Raw genomic sequence first — 19,088 nt, 5'->3', positions numbered from 1 at the left:
TGTAGACCAGGCTGGCCTTGAAGTCAGAAATCCACCTGCCTCTGCCTTCCAAGTGCTGGGATTAAAGGTGTGTGCCACCACTGCCGGGCCTAACATCCATTTTTAACTTGTCTACCACAATGGGATTTGTTTTAACTTGCCAACCAGTATGTCAGTTATCCATGTACATACCTCTTTCTGGCAAGTAGGATGCCAGTTTCCTGGGAGGTCTTGGGAACTTAAACTCTATTAGACCACTACTCAAAATGGAAGTCTTATTCCAAATAGTTTCTTATATTGGTGCAGGTGTCTCTCTTATGTTGGGGTCCATCCCAGGAGCAGTTTATAGAGCAAATAAATACCATAAAAGCTTATGCGTAGGTACAGGAAGTGTTGTGTGGTTGGTTCTGGACCAAGTTTATTGTGAGTAACTGTACAAAACAGTTCTGCTGACTTCTATCATGATTGGCTTCCAAGGGCACAGAACATAACAGAATATGTAGTCAATCTTGGCATTTGAAAGTTTCCTAGTAACAGCAGAAACATATGAGAAGGTTTCCTTATAGTGACAGGCTAGCCAGGTAACTGTTACCTAGGCCTTAACATTCCATCTAGGCCTTAATATTTTACCTAGATCCTAACATTCTTATTAAGGAAAAATGCTTTCTCACTCAAGGTTATTGCTTTCTCTAAAATTCTTGGTAAGTAGTAAACTCTCTCAGGGTCAGTGAGATTATTGAAAAAAAAAAAAGGTGATGGTGCATGGTGCATGCACTTCTTGAGTGCTGGGATTAAGTGTGCACCACCACTGCCCTGTGACAATTTAAACAGAGACAGGAGATTGCAATTCTGACCCCTTGGGCAGATGGAAGACTTCCTGGCTGTCCTGGAACTAGATTTATAGACCAAACTGGCCTTGAATGCAGAGATCCTGCCTCTGCCTTTAAATGCTAGGATTAAAGGCATGTGCCACCATGCCTGGCTGCAGGATTATTTAAGTACACCTGTGCTATTCTTTTTGAATGGTTGCTACCCAGGTCCATTCCGCCTACCTGGCAGGATTATGCTTTTCCTGGTAAGAGGGCAGGAGACTTAAAGACAGACCAGGACTTAATGGTGGCTGTGATCCTGTACTGCCTCCTTGAGCTGCCCCCTAGAGGACTGTTCTTTGAAACTGGGATAGTTGTATTCTACTTTGTGTACCTTAATGTTTCCTAAGCAAATTTATTAATAAGTCCTCTATAGCATCAGTTTTAGTACTTCAAAGTCTTCCTGCATCACGTGCCCGTGTATACAGATTTGTGTGGAGACCTGGTGTTGATGGTCCATGTCTTCCTCAATCACCTCTGCCCTCCTCCCCTGTATAAGGGGTATGTGGACAAGGTCATCTTGGAGAGGGTGACATTTGAGTCACCCTGTGAGATGAGGGGCCATCTGAGTGAAAGGCCTTTTGATAGGCCAAGCAGGCCGGTGCAAAGCCCTCGAGGCTTGTGTACTTCCCCAGGAACAAAATGGAGGTCTGTGGTGGTTACTGTTGTCAGCTCTCTGGGATCTGGAGTCACCTAAGAAACAAGCCTTTGGGCACACAGGAGAGTTAGCCAGGTTAGGCAAATTTCTGGCCTGGCCTGTTGGGTTATGCTAAGTAGAGTAAGTGAGCATGGCGGACCAGAACCCTAAGGGAGGGGTGCACCATACCCTGAGTGACTGCAGGTACAGAATGGCCTGCTACAGTTGGGACTCCGCTGCCACAGTGGGCTGTGTCTTCACGCACGACCTGTGAGCCAGCTTGCTTTTGTCAGGCCATTAAAACAAAACAAAACAAAACAACAAAACAAGAAACCCAGGCATGCGTATGTCTCTAAGCCCAGCATTAAAGCATGGAGTTCTGTCATGTCTTAGACAAAAAGAGGGATGGAGTTAGGCGACTGGCTGTAGTGAATAACGGCCTGAGGAAAGATGAGGTCAGACACAGGGGGAGCCAGATTAGGTCCACGTGACAGAAGCCGGAAGCTGGGGATATGTGGTTAGATTGTTATCTTTGCATTTTAAAAAACATTTTATTTTATTTTTTAAAACTCCAGAATTACAGAGAAATCTTAAGAATGATACAGCAGAGACCACCCAGAGCCCCTTCATGTGTTTCCCTACTGAATGAAAATGAGGACATTGTAGATAGGAGGGAGAGAACAGCTAGAGGCAACTGGAAGGGTCCAGACTGGAGAGGGCCATGAGTAGAGAGGAAGAGGAGAGAGTGGGACCAAAGAGAAGGGACCAAGACAAAATGTCTAGGTTACATAGGAAGCAGCTGGGGGAGGGCAGTTGAGGCTCGGGGCTGGAGAGGTTCAGAGTAGAGGCTTGGGTGATCAGTGCTGGGAGGAGCCAGGACTCTAATAGGGACTTGCAATGCAGGGACAGCCCAGACTGCCACTGTCCTGTTTGACATGTTAATAGGTCCCTCATCCTGTCGCTTCTTTGGGGAAAATGCCCCCATTGGCCTCACTTTTAGCTCTCACATTAGTATTTTTAGTGTTATTATGGTTTTTTGTTTGGTTGGTTTGTTTTGGTTTGGTTTTGGTTTTTCGAGACAGGGTTTCTCTGTGTAGCCCTGGCTGTCCTGGAACTCACTCTGTAGACCAGGCTGGCCTTGAACTCAGAAATCCGCCTGCCTCTGCCTCCCAAGTGCTGGGATTAAAGGCATGTGCCACCACTGCCCAGCATGTTCTTATGTTTTTAGTTAAAACTCTTAGTGTGTGCCTGTGCTGTGTGAACTTCCAAGTGCATGTGTCTGCTGTGTGTATGTACAGGCCAGAGAAGCATGTTACATTATCTTCTTCTCTCTCTCTCTCCACCTTATTTCCTTGAGACAGGGTCTCTCACTGTACATTTTGCTATTTTTTGGCTAGGCTGACTGGTCAGAAAACCCCCTCAACCCTCCTGTCTCCGTCCCACCCCTAGCTCCAAGAGGATGGCCATGTGCGGCCATGTCTGTCATTTTATGTGTGTACTGGGAAACTGAGCTCAGGCCTCTATGCTGGTATAGGAAGCACACTGCACCATCTTCTCCAGCTGGTATTAATTAATTATCTTTAGGAACAATTTAAGAGGAAATTTGCCAATACTGTGATTACTCACTCCTTTATACTTCAAATACGTATTTCCTAAGGACAAAGACATTCCCTTTCATAACCAATTAACGTACTGCTAAAAATCAGGAAGGCTAATACCAATTTAATACTATTTTCTACCTTATGATCTATATTAACATTTTGCTAGTTATTCAGATGATGTCCTCAGCAGCAGCTTATTTGTCTGATTATGTGGTAGTGATGTGATTGAGCTGTGGCCTTGCCTGGGAGGGTAAGCACTCTCCTGAGGAGCACTTCTACGCCTCCTTGGTAACAGTTTTACTTCATTTAAGATCTACATGGCAGTTAGCCGTCTCTGCTTTAAGACCTGGAAGAATATCCTCGTCCCCCCTTTTCCTCTCTGACTTGAAGAGTCCCAGCTGGTTGTTTTGTGAAATGTTCTTTGTGTGGCGTACCATGTTGTTTTTTCTTTCCTTTGTGCGTGTGTGGTGGGTGGGGTGGAGTGGGTGGCTGTGTACACGTAAGCAGACAGCTCGAAGGACTTCCTGCTCCATCACTGTTCGCCCAATGCCCTGAGAGAAAGTCTCTTACTACAGTGGCTCTTGTAATCTGACAACTTGATGGGATCTAGAGTCCCCTAGAAAACAGCCTCGGGCACACATCTTGATTAAGGCGAGGTGGAAAGACCTACCCTGGAAGCAGGCTTCAAAAGTTCCGTGGCCTTGGGTCCTGAGCTGCACAAAAGGCGGAAGGAAGGAAGGAAGGAAGGAAGGAAGGAAGGAAGGAAGGAAGGAAGGAAGGGGCAGGAATCCTGGGCCCTCGGCTTCCTGGCTATGGATTCAAGGTGAACAGTGGTCTCAGGCTCCAGCTGTCAAGACCTCCACCACAGCAGACCCACTGTAAGTAGGGGACAACCTTTTCTCCCTTAGGATGGTGCTCCCTCGGGTGTCACGACAAGAAAAGTGACTAATGCTCACTCAGCCAGAGCTTCTTCCACTGACCCCTCCACCTCTGTCTCTCTTGCTTTCTTTTTCTTTTCTCTTTTTTAAAGGTTTGTTTATTTATTATATGTAAGTATACTGTAGCTGTCTTCAGACACTCCAGAAGAGGGTGTCAGATCTCACTACGGATGGTTGTGAGCCACCATGTGGTTGCTGGGATTTGAATTCAGGGCCTTCGGAAGAATAGTAGGTGCTCTTAATCACTGAGCCATCTCTCCAGCCCCCTTTCACTTTCTTAAGAGATGTGCTTTTAGTGTGTTGTCCAGGTTGGGCTCAAGTGGCCATGCTGCTCCAGCCTCCCAAATGGCTGGGACCACAGGCCTGAGCCACTGCAACTGACACACATGTGTGTGGAGGTCAGAGAACAAGCTCAGGTGTCATTCACCAGGTACGGTCTACCTTTGGTTTGATGTCGGGTCTCTCATTGGCCCGGAGCTTGCTGGAGTAGGCTAGGCTGACAGGTATGTGAATGTCTTGCTGTCCCCGGTGTTGGCATTGTTGGCATACGCTCTCATCCTTGCTTGGCTTTTGTTGTGTTTTGTTTTTATGTATGGATTCTGAGGATGAACTCAGGGCCTGAAGTTTCTAAGGCAAGCACTTGACAACCAAGCTGTCCTCTGACATTTCATGTTTTCTCTTCTCTTCTTTTCTTTCTTTCTTTCTTCCTTTCTTTCTTCCTTTCTTTCTTTCTTTCTTTCTTTCTTTCTTTCTTTCTTTCTTTCTTTCTTTCTCTCTTTCTTTTAGATTCACTTTTCTATTTGTTTCTCTTTTTTGAGATAGGGTCTTACTACGTAACCTTGGCTGGCCTGGATTGAGTTCACTGTGTAGACCAAGGTGGCCTTAAACTCATAGAGATCTGCCTGCCCCAGCCTCCCAAGCGCTGGGATTAGAGGCATGTACACTCCGATGCCTGGTCTTACTTTATTTTAAATTATGTGTCTGTGCATATGTGTGCATGTAAGCAGAGATGCCCACAGAGGCCAGAGGCGTCAGATCTCGAGTTACAGGCCTCCCGACAGGGATGCTGGGACCAAACTCCAGCACAAAATCTTAACTGCAGAGGCACCTCTCCAATCCCACTTCTTATGTCTTAATAATTGAGCTAATACACCACTTTGAGTCCTTATGGCATTTCTGTCACAGGCCGTTGATATAGGTTTGTCCTATTACTGTTAAGTTTGGCTATTTTGAAGCCGGGCGTGGTGGCGCACGCCTTTAATCCCAGCACTTGGGAGGCAGAGGCAGGTGGATTTCTGAGTTCGAGGCCAGCCTGGTCTACAGAGTGAGCTCCAGGACAGCCAGGGCTATACAGAGAAACCCTGTCTCGAAAAACCAAAAAAAAAAAAAAGTTTGGCTATTTTGTTAAGATGGCATCTGCTAGATTTTTTTTTCCACCCTGAAGTTCCTAGCTGTTTAGGACTGGAGAGGTAGCTTAAAGAGAAAGAGTGCCTGCTGTTCTTGCACAGGACCTTGTTCAGTTCCCAGTGCCATAGCTGGCAGCTCACAGTAGCCTGCTATTCTGGTCTCAGGTGAGAGATCCAATGCCTCTCTGCTCTTCCTGCTGGGATTCCAGGCCTGACTAAGGTCTCTCTCACCCTAAGGCCTCTCTCACCCTAAGACCTCTCTCACCCCGTGTTTTGAACCCCACTCTTTCTTAAGCCAGGTGCTGGTAAAGTTTTCCCATTGTGCAAGAGCTTAACCCGCTGCCCTCTATCTCCCTCTCCCCTCCTTCCTGCCTCGCTCACACCTCCCCCTGCCTCCTTCCTGCCTTCCTTCTGTCTCTCAACTCTTCAGAATCAGCAATGAATTTCAGGTTTCCTTCTCTACCCTTGTAATGTATTGGTTATTCATCCCCTCCTCTTCCTGCTCCTCCTCCTTTTGACACTGGGAGGAACTCTGGGTCCCATGCTTGTAGAGAAGCCACACCCCAAACCTGACATCCCTCACTGCAGGCAGAGACAACCCTCATGCCTGCTCTGACCTTTGTTAATTCCGGCAAACTGTCCCTTGGCTTTTTTTTTTTTTTTTTTTTTTTTTTTTTTTTGGTTTTTTGAGACAGGGTTTCTCTGTATAGCCCTGGCTATCCTGGAACTCACTCTGTAGACCAGGCTGGCCTTGAACTCAGAAATCTGCCTGCCTCTGCCTCCCAAGTGCTGGGATTAAAGGTGTGCACCGCCACCACCCGGCGCCGTTGGCTTTTTAATGTATCCTAATTCTTCTTTGAGGTGTTGATTGATGCAGAAAGACCCCAGGGTCTGTGAAATGTCTCAGCAAGTAAAGGCGCTTGCTGTGGCGTATAACCACCTGAGTCCCATAAGCTGGAAGGAGAGAGTCAATGCCTGCACATTGACCTCTGACCTCCATACACGATGCTCTGCTCCAGCCTTGGCTCATGCTTTCCAGACCTTGGCTCTCTCTAAGGAGCAGCTTCCTTCAGCAAGCATGCCATTCAGAAGCTTAATGGCAAACGCCAAACCCAGTTTTTGAAGTTCGAAATGGCAGAATTCATAGATAGTTTGGATACAGGTATCAGAGGAGAGGAATCCCTATCTCCTTTAGCTTTCTAAAGGTCAGTCTAAAACATCTTGTTTTTCCGAGGTTGTGAATGGCAACACATGCCTTTGACCCCAAAACTTGGAGATTGGAGCAGGGCGATTTCAAGTTTGAGGCTAGCCTTGGCTACTCAGTAGGGCCCATCTCAAAAACGTGTCTGCTTATTAAGTCTTCCTCAATACTCTCTAAAGTTGACTTCAGCCCCCATTTTAATAAGTACTATACAATTTATTTAAATCCCAGCAATCCCCGACCCGCACAGTTCAAGTCCTTCGGTCTTTAACCAGCACAGTTACCCAGCCTTGCCTTTGGTCTCCAGCCTTAAGTAAACTCAGTTTTGAATCTCCTAGGATCTACTGCCTGGGCAAATCTCTCTCTCTCTGTTTTGTTTCTCAGATTTTCTTCTTGTTTTCTTCACCTTAAAATCTGGTCATCGTAAGGAGACGTGAACGGAGCATATGTGGCACTGAGCCTGGCCTGCCCCAGATGCAGTGGCAGCTAGTTAGCTTCTTATTGTTCCTTGTTTAGTGTAGCTAGGCTTGCTTGCAGGGAGCTGTTGAATGAGGCAGAGGATTGTCTGCGCTGGGATGGCTGATGGGGCGTGGCCCTGCCCCACATCTCCTCCCTGTCTCCTTCCCGTGAGTTTTCTCAGCCAGGCTATGGCTATTGAGTGGTAGAGTCTGGATTCACTCTTTTCCCTCTCTGCTGTCTCCTGAGTCTAGGGTGATTGATATTCAACAGACATTGATAATGGTCAATCTGCGTTCAACTCCATCAGCAGCAGTTTGTTTAAAATGGAGCAGTTTGTTTAAAATGGTCATTTTGGCCAGGCAGTGGTGGCACACGCCTTTAATCCCAGCACTTGGGAGGCAGAGGCAGGTGGATTTCTGAGTTTGAGGCCAGCCTGGTCTACAGAGTGAGTTCCAGGACAGCCAGGGCTATACAGAGAAACCCCGTCTTGAAAAACCAAAAAAAAAAAGGTCATTTTGCCAAACATAAGTTTTTCTCTTTCTAAAGTTGGGTGCGTTTGTTATCTTTGAACATTTCCCCCTATATTCTATATTTAAAGTAAAAAAAAATTATATGTACAAGTGTCTTCCCTGTATGTATGTATGTTTATGTACCATGTGCATGTTTGGTGCCAGAGGTCAGAAGAAGGTCAGACTTCATAGAATTGGATTTATAGATGGTCATGAGCTATCATATGGGTGTTGGGAATGGAACCTGAATCCTCTGCAAGAGCAGCCAGTGCTCTTAGTCTCTGAGCCATCTCTCCCCCTGGTTTTTTTTTTTGTTGTTGTTGTTGTTGTTGTTTTGTTTTTGTTTTTTGAGACAGGGTTTCTCTGTATAGCCCTGGCTGTCCTGGAACTCACTCTGTTGACCAGGCTGGCCTCAAACTCAGAAATCCGCCTGCCTCTGCCTCCCAACTGCTGGGATTAAAGGCATGTGCCACCATTGCCCAGCGCCATCCCTGTATTTTATCCCTTTATTAAAAAAAAAAAAAGACAAAAAATTGTAAAAGATTTATTTTGTGTTGCTGGTGTGTATGTAGTGTACAACTGGCAGATATTAGAAAGGGGCAGGCAAGCTGCCGTGGGAGTGCAAGCAACTGAAACAGGGTCCATCCAAGAGCAGCGAGTGCTCTTATTCTCTAAGCCTTCTCAAGCCCGATATCCTACAGTCTTAAAACATCTTTTTCTATCTATAATTAACAGTTGCCAATTCTTTGCAGTTGGTTGCTCTTCTGTTTGCAGTGATAAAAGAAACATACACCCAACAGTGGGGTGTTGTCCCCCCTTCTTCCCTTATCTCCGTTCTACCCCTTCTTTCTGCCCCCATTCTTCACTCCATTCTCTCCCTCCTTTCTCTCCCCCCATCTCTTTCTTGTTTGCTCTCTCTGGCCCCTCCCCATTCCCCCCACCTCCACTCCTGGCTGCCCCACCCTGCTTCCCCACACCCTGCCACATTTGCTCCCTCCCACCCCCACTCCTATTGCCCCCTGCTTCCCCTTTGCCCCAGCCCCCTTACCTGCCATTCTTTCTCTCTCCTCTTTGAGATGGGGGTCTCATGTATCACACAGTGGCCTTGAAGCTACTATGTAGTCAAGAGTGACTTGAACTCTTGATTCTCCAGCCTCTCCCCCTAACCCCCATGGGAGGATTATAGTTGTCCTCCATTACCCCTGGTCTTTCTTGTTAAAACAATTCATGGCTGGAGAGATGTCCCTGTGGCTGTTCTTCTGGAGGACCCAGGTTTAATTCCACCACAAACATCTATAGTTCCAGGGGCATCTGATGCCCTCTTCTGACCTCCTTCAGTACCACATGCACACAGCACACAGTCATTCATGCTAGCAGGACACCCAGACATATTAAAAAAACAAAACAACATAATCAGAAAAATAATCAGGGCTGGGCTGGGGATATAGCTGAGCTGGCTGAGAAGCCCTGGGTTCGATCCCCAGCACTTGGGGTAGGTGAAACGCCCCCAAAATGCCAAAGGCAAAGGCAGGAGAATCAGGTCATCCTCGGATACAGATTGAGCCTGGAATACACAAACCTTGTCTAAACAAACAAACAAACAAATGCCCCCAAAATACAGAACATAAAAATATGAAGGAAGGAAAACCAAGACCATTTCCTGAGCTTCGTTTTAATCAGGAAGCTTTGGAAACTATATAAACAATGTTCCTTAAGAGAGATGAATTTTGCTGTGATACATGCCATGAACTATCAGGCAGCTGTGCAGGTTGACATGAAATGAATCCCCAATACGTATGCTGTATGCTCTGAACTAACTAACGTTCAGTAACAAAAGGGCACAGTGGGATGCAGAGCCTGCACGCCCAGCCAGGAGGACAGGAGTCTTATCTGCTGATGAAGATGATGCTGGTTTTGTTGTTGTTTTATTGAGATAGAGTTTCTCTGTGTAGCCCAGGCTGTCTGTTCTGAGTCTTACTCTGTAGACCAGACCGGCTCACTCTCGGAGCACTCACAGAGATCCACCTGCCTCTGACTCCCAAGTGCTGGAATTAAAAGTGTGTGCTGCTAGGATTGGATTTTTTTTTTTTTTAATTTTTAAAATTTCAGCCTCCATAGGGCTGAGCTCACAGCATGTACCTACCACTATGCCTGATTGCTATAGGTGACCTTTCTTTTTATGTGAGCCTCAATGTTGACTGTTGGGAGAGGCCATCCAGAGGTCCAAGCAGCCCTATGCATGTTTGCTGGGTTTGTCTAGGATGCAAGGCCCCAGTGTCTGTCCCCCAAGCCATTTCTAGCATGGGTTACAGTGAGCAAGGTGTACATTCCTAAAGGGATGCAGAGTAGCTTGCTTACTTGTGCTATAAATGAAGCACTCTACCGCAAGCCTGGTATTCCTGCGTGGACCTACTGTGCGCAGGATGGAAATGTAGGCCATTATGTGTCTCCCAGGACTCTGAAGTAAAGAATGTCCATGCAAATGAATGCGTGTGCTACCTGCTGTCCTGTGAGCTAAGCTCTGCTTCTGCCCTGGAGACTCCTGCCAGATTAACTCAGTACCGAATGGCTACAGTCCAAGTCCAGACTCTGCCAGCGACCTATTTTAGTATTTTTGTTGTTGTTATAGAATCTGGGCTTGCTGAGAGATTTTGAGGTATAGATATCTTAAAATTCTTTCCTGTTTTGGAGATTTAAAAATATAGGGGGGCTGATGAGATGGCTCAGTGAGTAAGAGCACCGACTGCTCTTCTGAAGATCATGAGTTCAAATCCCAGCAACCACATGGTGGCTCACAACCACCCATAATGAAATCTGATGCCCTCTTCTGGTGGTCTGAAGACAGTTACAGTGTACTCATTTATAATAATAAATAAATCTTTAAAAAAAGGGGGGGCTGGCAAGATGGCTCAGTGGGTAAGAGCACTGACTGCTCTTCCAAAGGTCCTGAGTTCAAGTACCAGCAACCACATGGTGGCTCACAACCACCCATGATGAGATCTGACGCCCTCTTCTGGCACATCTGAAGACAGCTATGGTGTACTTATGTATAATAACAAATAAATCTTTAAAAAAAATATATAGATCTGTAAGATCTAGGGTTAAGAGAAAGAAAGGTGTTCAGAAATAAAGACACGACTGAGAGTGTGGGTGTGGGCCCCTCAAAGGAGAGTCACCAGTTTTCTTCTTTTATCATTCACAGAACTGTTTTTACAAATAAAAATCAGTTATGAATTTTTAAAAGGAAAAGCCCCCAAACAAACACATACCATAAGAATCCATTTCCTAATTCAAGTCAGGCGACAAGTCATTAAAAGAAAGAGTGCAAAGATCTCCTTATTCAAGGCTGGGGTGGTGGCTCAGTGTAGAGGACATATGTAGCACCCAGGCCCTGGGATCAATCTGCAGAAATGATCCCAGACCCTAGTTCTCACTCAGTTGAAGACCTTTGGTTACTTTCTTTCTTAAAGATTTATTTATTTTATTTATATGAGTACACTGTTACTCTCTTCAGACACACCAGAAGAGGGCATTGGATCCCATTACAAATGACTGTGAGCCACTGTGTGGTTGCTGGGAATTGAACTCAGAATTTCTGGAAGAACAGTCAGTGCTCCTAACCACTGAGCTATCTCTCCAGCCCATGGTTAATTTTCGAATAGAGGTCTTTCTAGAAATTTTCTTTTTAAAATATACCTTTTTATTTTTATTTTATCTTTTGGAATAGGGTTTCTCTGTTGCCCTGGCTGTTTTGGAACTCACTCTGTGGACCAGGTTGGCCTCGAACTCACAGAGAACCACTTGCCTCTGCCTCTTAAGACCTGGGATTAAAGGTGTGCTCCACCACGCCTGGCCATTGAATACATCTTATTTTATTTTCACATTTGTATATGAGTGCCTATCTGTACCTATGTGGGCTGGTGCCCTTGGAAGCCAGAAGAGGGCGTCGGATCCCCTGGATTATGGGTGGTCGTGAGCCACTAAGCCAGAACTGAACCTGTCTCCTCTGAGGGCTCCAAACCTTTCAGCCATCTCTCCAGCTCTCCTAGTTCTCCAAGGCACTAGGATATGCAGTGTTAGTATTAGCTTAAACTGGGGCCTACAGGAGTGACCTCAATTCCCCAGGCTCTGGCAGGGTTCAGGACCATGAGTCTCAAGGCTTCTCCTAGCCCTGGTACTTACTGGGAGCTCTTCGACAGGAAGTGCACCCACCGTCTCAGGTTCTGGCCAAACAGCTTGAGGGACAAGGGGTGGAAAGGAAACCATTCACCCTTCTATATATTCCACTCCACCCCCTAGTTCCCATCACCCATCTCTGACCCTTTGACATTCTATACTCTAGTGAAAACCTAAGAATTCCCATTCTGGACCCCCAAGCATCCCTTCATGCCTTCACTGAACCCTTGCGTCCCCCGAGGCAACTATGGGAGTAGGAATGGGTGGGGCAGGATGCAGGGGTGGAGTGGGTGGAGCCAAGACCCACTTCCTTTCCCCCTGGGGCTCAGTCTGCCCCAGTCCTGACCAAGCCTCAGGAAGAACTGGAGGTACTCGCCCTGGCCCTGTGCCCTAACCGTTAAGCTGGTAAGAGGATATGATCTTGGTGGGTTGCGGTGGTGGGGGATGCTCAGAGGATGAAGGAATGTGCCTATAGTTTGAAAAGATGAGTAGGGTGATGGGAAAAGAGGGTCAAGAGCCACTGGCTGGAACAATGAGTGAAGGCCAGGAGGACATGGCTGCTCAGGGTGGGAGTCACCGGAGCCATAGGTTCCCCTGTTGTCTCTGGTAATAGTGAAAGCAAGAATGGAAAAAAAAAAACCCAAAACGTTAAACCACAAGTTGGGCTTGGCAGTTGGCAGGGAAGTGGGCAGAAGGAGGGGAGCTGACCAGGTTTCCCTCCCCAACCCCTGTGTGTTCTTCTGTAACTTCCCTACATTCAGGTCCCAACTCCTGCTCCCGCCTGTCGCTCTGGAGATGGCCTTACCTTTCCTCCTCCTCCTTGGGGGCTTCTGCATCAAAGTGGTGAGCCCAGAAAGTCCGCAGAACACAATGACATGGATATCTACCCCACCTATCAAGACCCCAAGTACCTCTGAAGCCTGGAGTGCCAACTCATCAGCCTTTATCGGGCCAGTGACAGAGAACCCTAAGGAGACCATCAGCCCCTGGAGGCAGACCCCAATCCCAGTTTCTTCGACCCCCTTAGGAACTACTGAATTGTCTTCTGTTGGGACTTCTGCTGGTGCCAGCATGAGCATCCCTGTTCCTGAGGCTACATTCTCTCAGAAAGTTTCCAGCAGGACATCAGTACTGCTTCCAGAAACATCAAATGTAGCCAGTGACCCTCCTGTCACTATAACCAGTCCTGTGTTTCCAGAAACATCAAATGTAGCCAGTGACCCTCCTGTCACTATAACCAGTCCTGTGTTTCCAGAAACATCAAATGTAGCCAGTGACCCTCCTGTCACTGTAGCCAGTCCTGTGCTTCCAGAAACATCGAATGTAGCCAGTGACCCTTCTGTCACTGTAGCCAATCCTGTGACAGAGAGAACTGTAACATCTATATCTACCTTTAAAGGGACCAGGGCACCCCCCGACACTGTGACAACAAGCTCTGAGGAGACCAGTGGACCATCTCTGGCTACAACAGTAAGCTCCAAGACCAGTGGTCTCCCTGCCACCATAGCAACCAGTTCTGTGGAGAGTTCCAGTGTGGCCAGTGGCACCCCATTCTCCAGGACAAAAATATTTATGCCGTCTACCCGAGATCCCATAACCACCAGGTCGCCGCGCCAAGGGTCAAGGGGCATGTTGCTGGTACCCTTGCTTATTGCATTGATGGTGGTTTTGGCCATTGTGGCGCTACTGCTGTTGTGGCGCCAGAGGCAAAAGCGGAGGACTGGGGCCCTGACCCTGAGCAGAGGTGGAAAACGAAATGGGGTGGTGGATGCCTGGGCTGGGCCAGCCCGGGTTCCTGATGAAGAGGCCACAACCACGTCAGGGTCAGGGGGCAACAAGGGCTCTGGAGTACTGGAAGCAGAAGGCTCCGGGCAGCGACCCACACTCACTACTTTCTTCAGCAGACGGAAGTCTCGCCAGGGCTCTTTAGTACTAGAAGAGCTGAAGCCTGGGTCCGGTCCCAACCTGAAGGGGGAGGAAGAGCCGCTTGTGGGCAGTGAGGATGAAGCTGTGGAAACCCCAACTTCTGACGGGCCACAAGCCAAAGCTGAGGCTGCACCTCAGTCTCTATGAGCAACAGGTGCTCATCCAACCTGCTCCTTAACCCTGGATCCTCCTGTCAGCTGCCTCACACTCTGCATTTGTGAATATTTGTGGACCAAGTCCATTCATTCATTCATTCTTTCATTCATTCATTCTTCATCCATCCACTTCCTCCCTCAAACCCCAGCCCCTGCTGTTTCCCACCTCACCTTCCTCAGTGCTCGCCTTCCTCCGTGCTCCCTTTGGAACCAGTTGCTGAATCTTCATGAGGATAATCTTTGTTGACCCACATTTTTTCCAAGGATCCCCCTTGGAATGCTGGGATCGGACAAGAAGGATGAAACGACAGGCCAGAAAACTCCCTAGGATGAAGCTATGAAGTCCATGCACAAACCCCCTCCCCAGCAGGGGCCCCTTCAGGACTGCCTCGCAACTACCATTTGCTTTAGGGCCAGCTTAGAGTCTGGATGGGGCCATCCAGCTTGCTCTTGGGTGAACTGTGACCTGTGACTTTTCCCAGAGCACTCTGATTTGGTGCTGGCTGGTGGCTGCTTGCAGGGAGCCTGCCAGAAATCGGTCACTTCTCCTTGGGGTAGGGATGAGGAGAGTTTCTGGCTCCATGTAGTCTCCACACCGGCTGTGTCCATTTGGAAGTATGGTTTGTATGCAAGATAGGACAATTTAGGTGATGGCTGTGAACAGTACTGTTGAGTATAGACCATGGGAGAGAGCAGGGCAGGTGCTAGTGAGCTCCAAAAGGGGCGATGCAGGAGCTGCGGAGTACTCAGGTCTCTTCATAGTGTTCAGACAGGGTATGGCTAAAAATCTAAGTGTGTCTGTAGCCCCTAGAAGAATGCAAAGGTGATGGGGACTAAATGTGCCATCAAGTGTGAGTTCTTCAACTAAGCTGCCATATCCTTTCCTCAGAGGCTCCCTCACACCAGCACACACCACACCCACACCGTGCACACACCAGCAGGCACACATGCAAGAAGGGGAGAGGAGTCAGCCCAGTGCTGGGACTGGGTGGTACAAACCACTGGCTTTGATGCTTTCCTCTGCAGGCTCAGCTTGTCTGTTTCCTCTTCCATCCCAAGGCTGAAGCCCTTCCCTTGTCTCAGGGGACTAAGAGAGAGTTAAATTAAAGATAAGCCCAGGGAGTGGGACACCGATGCCAGAGAGTCCCTAAGGGTCTGAGGTAGAAAGAGGGGACAGGCCACCATTGTGCTGTTTCTGACCCTGCCAGCCTCTGATACCAGCCCTGGCACATGGTCCAAAGCTGGTTGCTGGAGGAGATGTGCAAGAGGAAGCTGTGGAGTCAGAGGGCCCCGTCCTTGAGAACGGACTGACCTACAAAAAGAGACATGTGCTTGCGGTTGTGTGTGGCCTGGATGGGAAAGGGGAAGGTGGGAGGGAGGGGACAAGGAGTGGAAAGGGACATGCACCAGCTGCCACCACATGAAGCCGTCATCATCCCCTCCCCGAGTCTGTAGGGAACAGGAAGGGCTGAGCTGGGCACACCTGGGCTACACTGAACCCATTTCTGCTGCTCTCTAGGCGCTGTGTGGACCAGCTATGAAAGAGATGGCTCAAATGAGTTGCAAATATCCCTTAAGGAACACAGCAACTGTTGTGGTTGGTTTTTGCCAAACCAAGTGCCCCGATTTCAGGCTTAGAAGAGAATGTCACCAAGCTGAGAGTTCAATGGCTCTGCCTGTCTTGCTCCACTGTCACTTCTGAGGTGTTTCAGGTTTTCAGGTGCAGGGAGGAAGACAAGGAAATGGGGTAGAGATGGTGGATAGCATCCAACAGGACCTCAGCCCAGACAGGGTCAAATGTTCTGGGTGCTAAGTGGAATGACAGACAAAAGTGTCACAAGAGAACCAAAACTAGGAAGTGGTTGGTATTCTACCTCTGAAGGGAGATAAGGAAGCTTAACGTTTGTCCCAGGGTTTGGCCACATCTCTCTTCCTAGTGGCTCTGGTGCCTGGTAGGCAGCAAGCACTCAGTGCATTTTCCCATGGATGAATGGATGGTTGGATGGATAGATGGATGGATGGATGGATGGATGGATGGGTGGATGGATGGGTGGGTGGGTGGATGGATGGATGGATGGGTGGGTAGATGGATGGATGGTGGATGGGTGAGTGGGTAGATGGATGGATGGATGGGTGGGTGGGTGAATGGATGGGTGGTTGGATGGATGGGTGGTTGGATGGATGGATGGATAGATGGATGGATAGGTGGATGAATGGGTGGATGGATAGATGGATGGATGGATGGATGGGTAGATGGATGGGTAGATGGATGGGTAGATGGATGGATAGATGAGGTGTTGGCAGATAGCAAGGGGAAGGCATTTAACACAAAGACTAAGACTGCAAAAGTATATAAGTGGAGCAGGGATCATGGCAGACATAGACAGGTGTCCTTCAGCTCAGGAGAGAGAAAGACCGGTAAGCAACAGATACAGGAGCAGCAAAAATAGAAGAAGAAGAAAGAGGCAAACAGAAACAGGGAGATGTAAAACACGGCGACAGTTTCACCTCTATCAGTTATGAAACCATAGTAAGTGGCTTGTGTTTGTGACATCCTGGCCTTGTCTTCAGAAATGTGTAATGATCTCAGAAATGCCTGCGGCTGACACAGGGTATGGAAAAGTAAACTATGTGTAAATACATATGTATTATCTCAACCCTGAGTGTTTAGTGTGGCCCCCCTAAAGGTGGGGAATTTAAGTGTGACTTTTCACCTTACTTTTTCTGTATTTTACACAATAAATGTCTTTACTTTTACAGTTATGAAAAATGTTGGTGAGGGGGATGGGAAATGGCTCATTGGTTAGAGCACTGACTGCTCTTCCAGGGGACTCAGACTCTGTCCCCAGCACCTAAGATGGCAGCTCCCAACTATCTGCAGCTCCAGTTCCAGGAGATCCAATGGCATCTTCTGACTTTCAAGGCCAGCAGATATACATGTGGTATACATACATACATGCAAGCCAAATATTCATACACATAAAAATAAATAAATCTTTTAAAAATTGTTGAGACAGATGCTTCTTAGAGAGCTGTGGAGGGTGTGGTTGGAAGAGAGCTGTGGAGACAATCTCAGAAGGCTTAAGTTGTCTTCTGAGTGTTGGGATAGAAAGGGCGGGGCATCCCATCTGTCCCATGGAGCCTCTGTGGACAGTCAGTGCCATTCTTCCTTCCGTTGCCAGGCAACATGTCTAAAGACATCCTCAAACTTCCCAGTGCTTGCTTCTTTGGTCCTAAGTGCATGACTCTCCCACTAGTCGGTCCCTCCTCCCCTGGTCATTTCCTCAGGTTTCATTTTGCCTGTGCTCTCCTGGGATCCTTGTACAGCCCCACCCCCACGTTCTATTTTATTTTTGTTTGCTGCTCCTCCTTCTCCTCCTCCTCCTCCTCTTCCTCCTCCTTCTCCTTCTCCTCCTCCTCCTCCTCCTTCTCCTCCTTCTTCTCTTCCTCCTCCTCCTCCTTCTCCTTCTCTTCCTCCTCCTCCTCCTCCTCCTCCTTCTTCTCTTCCTCCTCCTCCTCCTTCTTCTCTTCCTCCTCCTCCTCCTTCTCCTTCTCTTCCTCCTCCTCCTCCTCTTCTTCCTCCTCCTCTTCCTCCTTCTCTTCCTCTTCCTCTTCCTCCTCTTCCCCCCTTCTCCTCTCCCTTTTCTTCTAGTATTGGTTTTTTGTTTTGCAGTTTTTCTCATTGTTGTTTGTTTTTGTATTTTAAGACACATAACCTGGGATGTGCAGCTGGCCTGCAGCTGGCCTGCAACTGCTAACATTTCTCCCTCTGCCTCCCTCTGCTGGGATTACAGGTGTGCACACCCATATCCAGCTATTATTCCCTTTGTTTTAAGGAAAGGAAAGGTTCGCCGGGCAGTGGTGGCACATGCCTTTAATCCCAGCACTTGGGAGGCAGAGGCAGGCAGATTTCTGAGTTCTAGGCCAGTCTGGTCTACAGAGTGAGTTTCAGGACAGCCAAGGCTACACAGAGAAACCTTGTCTTGAAAAAAACAAAAACAAAACAAAACAACAAAACAAAACAAAAAGATTACTGGTTTTGCTTTGTTTTCAGACAGGCAGGGTCTTACCCTTAGCCCTGATGTCTCCTCTGACATCAGCCTTCCAAGTGTTGGGAGTACAGGAGTATTCAGCCATGCCCAGACAAATTTTTATTCTACTTTGAATTGGCATGCAATAGTTATTCAGTTTTCTGAGGTACATATATATAAAATCTATATCAATATATGCACAATGTTGAGTAATCAAATCAGGGTAATTAACATGCCTGTCCACTCAGATATTTATTTGTGACAAAAATGTTCAAAATTCTTTCAGTCATTTTAAAACAAAAACCATGAGCCAGGCCTGGTAGCACAAGCCTGTCGCTGCTAGAACTTGGGAAGTGTTACAGAAGGATCAGGAACTTAAGGTCATCCTGGGATACATAGCAAGTGTGAAGCCATCTTAAACTACATGAGAACCTGTCTCAAAATCAATATCTGAAGCCCAAATAGTTCAACAGTAAATAATCACAGGGCTGGAAAGAAGGCTCAGCCATTAAGAACGCTGGCTACAGCCAGGTGGTGGGGGCACCTGCCTTTAATCCCAACACTCAGGAGGCAGAGGCAGGCAAAATCTCTTGAGTTCAAGACCACGCTGGTCTACAGATTGAGTTCCAGAGCAGCCAGGGTTGTTATACAGAGAAATCCTGTTTCAAAAAATAAGGGGTGGGGGGTGTTTGGGAGTGGAGATGGCTCAATGCTTGAGAGCACTGACTGCTCTTCCAGAGGTCCTGAGTTCAGTTCCCAGCAACCACATGGTGGCTCACAACCATCTGTAATGGGATTCAATGCCCTCTTCTGATGTGTCTGAAGAGAGCAACACTGTACTCACATATATAAAATAAAGTTAAGAAACAAAACAAGACAAAACAAAACAAAGAAACCTAAAAAACATGGTGGGGTGAGGTGCTGGAGAGATGACTCACTGGTTAAAAGTTGGAGCTGCCCCTCCAGAGGACCTGGGTTCAATTCCCAGAAGCTCACAGCTCACAACTGTCTGCAACTCCAGTTCCAGGGGATCTGACACCCTCACACATGCATGCAGACAAAACATCATTGCATATAAAATAAAAATTAATATATTAAAACCATCCTGGTCTACATGGCAAGTTCCAGGGTGAGAAAGGCTACATAATGAGACCCTGTTTCAAACAAAAAATAAACTCACAAAGCATTTTTCCTGGTTGAG

The 19,088-nt window shown here is 47.5% G+C and overlaps 1 protein-coding gene across 3 annotated transcripts; it reads left to right on the top strand.

Moving 5' to 3' along the window:
• The first annotated feature begins 3,604 nt into the window (after positions 1-3,604).
• Spn (sialophorin) lies at positions 3,605-14,713 on the top strand. 3 transcript variants are annotated; one of them, XM_031388374.1, is made up of 3 exons: positions 12,074-12,180; positions 12,537-12,920; positions 12,978-14,713. In XM_031388374.1, the coding sequence occupies exons 2-3, from the start codon at positions 12,571-12,573 to the stop codon at positions 13,846-13,848; spliced, it is 1,221 nt and encodes a 406-aa protein (XP_031244234.1). In that variant the 5' UTR covers positions 12,074-12,180; positions 12,537-12,570; the 3' UTR covers positions 13,849-14,713. The 3 variants fall into 3 exon arrangements, with proteins under 3 accessions (XP_031244233.1, XP_031244234.1, XP_031244232.1); XM_031388373.1 differs by lacking the exon at positions 12,074-12,180 and adding an exon at positions 3,605-3,964 and having other exon boundaries at positions 12,537-14,713; XM_031388372.1 differs by having other exon boundaries at positions 12,537-14,713.
• The last annotated feature ends 4,375 nt before the right edge of the window (positions 14,714-19,088 follow it).

Source organism: Mastomys coucha, unplaced genomic scaffold, assembly GCF_008632895.1.
Source record: "Mastomys coucha isolate ucsf_1 unplaced genomic scaffold, UCSF_Mcou_1 pScaffold21, whole genome shotgun sequence".
In the NCBI taxonomy this organism is placed as follows: domain Eukaryota; kingdom Metazoa; phylum Chordata; class Mammalia; order Rodentia; family Muridae; genus Mastomys; species Mastomys coucha.
The sequence above is the reverse complement of the archived record's forward strand: the minus strand, read 5'-3'. Positions and strand labels throughout refer to the sequence as shown.

Excerpts from the sequence above, each read along its gene's own strand:
- Spn (XM_031388373.1), top strand. The coding sequence starts at position 12,571 with ATGGCCTTACCTTTCCTCCTCCTCCTTGGGGGCTTCTGCATCAAAGTG.